Source organism: Penaeus japonicus, unplaced genomic scaffold (genome assembly GCF_977035675.1).
Source record: "Penaeus japonicus unplaced genomic scaffold, GWHDUDI00000001_assembly GWHDUDI00000020, whole genome shotgun sequence".
Taxonomy (NCBI): Eukaryota; Metazoa; Arthropoda; class Malacostraca; order Decapoda; family Penaeidae; genus Penaeus; species Penaeus japonicus.
This window is the reverse complement of record NW_028234422.1, coordinates 14,862,872-14,867,871: the sequence shown is the minus strand read 5'-3', so window position 1 is coordinate 14,867,871 and position 5,000 is coordinate 14,862,872. Positions and strand designations below refer to the sequence as shown.

Sequence of the window (5,000 nt, the reverse complement as noted above, 5' to 3'; positions counted from 1 at the left end):
GTATAGATTAGAAAGACAGTAGGACAAAAAAAAAAAAAACTTTATTTGAATTTCTGTAGAAACTGCATCATTTTTGGTATGAACTTTAAAAATGAAAGAAGCCAAGGTCAATTTGAATAGATCTTTTTTTTCCCATGGAACACCTTTTGAAATTGAAAGATTTGACATAAATGACAAAACTTTCTCCAGCATTTTTCAAATTGCAGGAAAAGAAAACATTATACACATATATGTTTGAAACATTACCTTATGTTATGAGATACGTAATGTTTTCTGGAAGTGGAAAAATATTTTTCTGTAGTTGTATCTATCTTCATTTTCAATTTAGTTTTATTTTTGTGTCTATAAATTCAATGAATTGAAAGTTGGTATTCATTTACAATTTTTTTAGTTGCATTTTATTCAAAGTTATATTGTTTTCTATTATGGTTATTACTATTTTTTATTATTATTATTATTATGTAATTACTTTTTATGATAACTTCTTCAACAAGCAGTGTCTTGACATAGACAAATTAAAACAAATTTGTAAATATTTGAAGCAAAGTAAAAAGCAAAAGCTCCCTTGCAGTTGCAGGCAAGTACAAGTCAAAAATAAGACCACTCTCACATTGCACAATCTTTGCTCATATCATGCATGTTCACTTGTGAATACAATTTTATATGTTCATGTGTACAAATTCACTTGGGTTGAAAAAAAAATTATGTACATTTAGATGCCAAGTTGGCCAAACGCAGAGAGGATAATATCTATTGATCACATTATCACACAAAAAAAGTCACTTTGTAAACTATCACAAAAATTAGATTAAATTTGTGTATCCTTGTGTAAGAAAGGATAATAGAGTGTTAGTGTGTTTCATTATCTTGTTCTCTCAGCTTTGTATGATCTTTCAATTATATTGTGTAGTGTAAATAATCTATTGTACTGCTTTTGTAAAAGTGCTATGCTATTCACAACAGAGCACAGAAGTGTTGCAAAGATGAAGAATGCAATGTAGATAGTGCAAGGCAATGGAAAAAGATTCAAGATTTTTAATTCATTCATATTTCGAGAAGTCATTATATTTTTGTGCAGTATTTTGTTTTTTATTTCTTTTTCATTGGAGATGAATAAACTTCTTATTTATTTTATTAATTTCTTATATGAATGTGTTGAAGGATAGAGGGATCCAGTACTACTTCATGGTACTTATAAACAAACAACCCAGAACAAAGGGAAAAAAAGGAACAGATTTAGAAAAGGTATGAGTGACAATTGATAACTTCAAAAAGCGAGAGATATAGTGACAGGGTTGACATTATCATCATCAGAATGACGTTCAGAAGAGAAAAGGAAACATTGAAACGTGTGAAGTACATCTTTTGCTTTATGAGGTTATTCATTCTCATTCGTATGATTTCTACATTGAAAAAAAAAAAAATGGAGGATTGTATTGAAAGCATCAGACAAGAAATATACAAATAGAACACATCTCATTATCCCATCTGCTCATGCATAAATTTTTAAATGAAATTATACTTAGCTGATCTTGCTGCATTGATAAAAGATCATGATATTGGATGAAAAGATGAATTTCTTGAAGAAATAATGAATTTAAATCAAAGTAGAAGACCTATTTTTTCAGTGTGAAGCAGGGTTGCAATTAAATTTACATAGTAGTTTCTTTGGTGAAGAAAACAGAAAAAATGTGATTTAGTTATTTCATAAATTCCCAGGCAATGCTAAGCAATAAAATAATTATATCCTTTTAATATGTAGTAAATCTGTCTCTTTTGGTGTGTTTGTAGAATATCATTATTATCATTATCTTCGTGGTTAGAGGTAAATGTATAATATTTATACATTTGTTTGTTCTTTCTGCTTGTAGTCTTAAATGTATCCCTGCAGGATTTTTTTCTTTCATTTTTCGCCTTCAGTATTTTAAAGATTATGATAATGAAAAAAAAAGATACGATTCACTTTAGAGAACTCTAGCCCCCGTAATGGGAAAGCTTGTAAACTAAGTATGCGATTTCCTCTTGCGTGCAACAGGTCCCTATCTCCAACGGGAGGGGAGTTCGTGCGCAGTGCGTCCCACTCCAGCTTCGATTCCAGATCACTCCCAAGGCGTGCTCCTTCTGCTCCTCCCTCACAGAAACGAGGACTGGACGAGGAGAATGCACAGGTATTTCTTTTTACTTTCATGGTGATGTATTGCACAAAAAATATATATATTCTTATAATAATGTTAGTGGTTATGGTTATTCAGTAAAAATTGATTTGTAGAAACACTCTAATAAACCATTTATTAGTTGTCCTATAATTCTTTGAAATTGTAGGCAGAATGGAAAAGCAGATGAATTGATGTAGGCTACAAGTAGATCTTTAAAGGTAATGAAAATTTCAGAAGAGAGCCTCCTCGTTAACCTGTTAACGATGGGTGACTAGTTATCACGTCGAGTGGTTTTTGGGCCACACGCCGGGGACATGTTATTTTGTCCAGCCCAGCATGTGGGATGAGCGAGCGCAGTCAGTGTTGCCGAGAATCCCGACGCATTAGGCTTATGCGTTCTAAAGTCCCGGAATTTTGGTCTTTTTAACCCATTCACGCCGGGGCCGTTCTGGCTTTGCATGGTCGCAATACCAGGGTTTTCGAACGCATAAGCCTAACGCCTCGAGATTCTCAGACGCACAAGCCGTGAGCCTGGGCTGCCCGCTTGCTCACCCCGAGTGCTGGCCTTGCCCTCATATCTCGTCCCCGGCATCTGATGCAAAAACCACAAAATGTGTCATCACGTTAACCAGCTCCAGTGGGTTAAACCGAAATGGTCCCATTGGGAACGGGTTAAATACCAAATTCCTTTCACCCTCTACTATTCATAAATGGTCTAATTTACCTGCAATATCCCAATATGCCTCATCAGGTGTAAGCAATCCATTTTTTGGATTGCTTACGCCTGATTGATGAGGAACTTTCTCTAAAAGTACCAAACGCACAAGTTTTTCCTTTAATTTTGTGGCAGTGTTTTATTATATCTATTGTGCATATTACTGTGTTTGTGTTTTTTGTGATTCAAGTAAAGGTAAATTTGACCATCTATGAATAACAGAGGCTGAGAGGAATCCATTAGCAAGGAGGTGATATTCTGAAAATTTACCAAAGGTAAAAGTATATGAGTTGGCAGATGTCAAAACTCAGATAGAATATATAAATAGATAGCCCCTCCCCCTCAAAATAATAAGAAGAAATACTCTTGAGCCAAATAATACTCATAAGTGTCATGATTAACCCACCCTGGACGGGTGGTACAGTACTGTACCGCTCATTCAAAAGCCCAGTGGCCGGGTGGCACAGTGTTGTACCAGCCATTCAATTGATTTAGGCCTAATAATTCGAATGCCCCAGCATTGTGACATTCAAGGCTAGAATTCCCCCGTCGTGGATGGGTTAATATCCATGCCTGATTTATTTTCATGAAGGTATTTTCTCATATACCAACAAGCTGTGATCATGAAAATAATTACTGGTTTTACCTACAAGATAGCTGTATTACCAAGTACATGCAAACAAGAACTCTGCAGTTTCTGGGTTAAACAGATGAAAAATAAATATTTTACCTATACGCGCTGGAAGATTTGCTATGACATCATGGGAATATTTTGCTCCTACGAGATGATATCCTATTGTATCATGATTTCTCCCTTTAATTACATGTTTGACATAGTTACTTATGTATATATTCATTGCACTCCCATAAGTTTAGCCACATTATTTTTGATTTATCAAAAAAGAAAAGAAAAGAAAAAAAAACCTACCTCTCAGCATCCAGTAAAATTGGTTGGGTGTCGATTTTACTGGATGCTGAGAGGCATTGCACCGTGATAGATCTAGTAAGTGGAGGCTGTGTGCATTTGTTATCTTCACAGCGGGAGCAGCATTAGACAAATAATCGTCTTGGCGCGAATGGGTTAAACAGACAGACAGATAATATGAAATAAAACATAATGCAAGTGCATGACCCAACAAGAGATTTATTCTCCAATCTCTCCCTAGGGTGGTGGAGGATGGGAGTTGGGGGGAAGCCATCTACAACAGCCATTCGCTGGAGAGGGTGGAGAGCTGTCAGATGGCGAGGGAGAGGATGCTGAGTCCATCTTTTCCCACATCGACATGCTCTCTCCATCACACCACACGGATGCTCAGACTCTGGCTTTAATGCTCCAGGAACAGTTGGACGCCATAAACAATGAGATAAGGTATGTTTGTGAGGGCAGTATTGGGTTATTTATAAATTTCTCACATATATTTATATATATATATAGCTTTCCTTTATGCAGCTAAACTAAACTTTTTTTTTTTTTTTTTTTTTTTTTTCTTAACTCGCCAGCACTATTGTCATTAATTTCTTTCATCATAACATAAATGGGGGATTTTTCACAAAAGCACAATAGCATTATTTATTGCATTTTCCATTTAATACTGATAGCATAGAATAACATGTCTTTAACAAGTTACTTATTTTTTTAATGAATTTTTGATGCACATATACATGAACACACAAACTCGACACAATTATCACCATTTCTCAAATGCACACGCACCCCACACACACACACATATGCTAAAACACACACACACACACACACACACACACACACACACACACACACACACACACATATATATATATATATATATATATATATATATATATATATATATATATATATATATATATATTAATGTCTATATGAAAATCAACATAAACAAAAAAAACATACAAATACACACACATGCACATGCTCATACACACAAAAATATCACTCTCTCCTCTCTTTCATACTGTTATGTTCAGCATGAATAACAATTATAAATGCATGAATGTTGCACAAGCATTTTATCCCTTCCTTGTGTCCATTGCTGCCTTACATGCATGATCACACACACACTTCTTATGCAGCTGATACACATTTCGTTTTACCTGCATTTTTTGCTTCAATCATCTGATTGACCATT

General features: G+C 34.8%; 1 protein-coding gene across 1 annotated transcript in view; it reads left to right on the top strand.

The window, feature by feature from the left end:
* The window catches only part of Liprin-alpha (PTPRF interacting protein alpha), a gene marked incomplete at its 3' end in the record, with an annotated part of 195,873 nt that overhangs the window by 163,921 nt on the left and 26,952 nt on the right, over nt 1-5,000 (top strand). Inside the window, 2 exon segments of the mRNA XM_086548049.1 lie at nt 2,036-2,168; nt 4,038-4,240. Coding sequence (XP_086404175.1) covers nt 2,036-2,168; nt 4,038-4,240 — 336 coding nt within the window.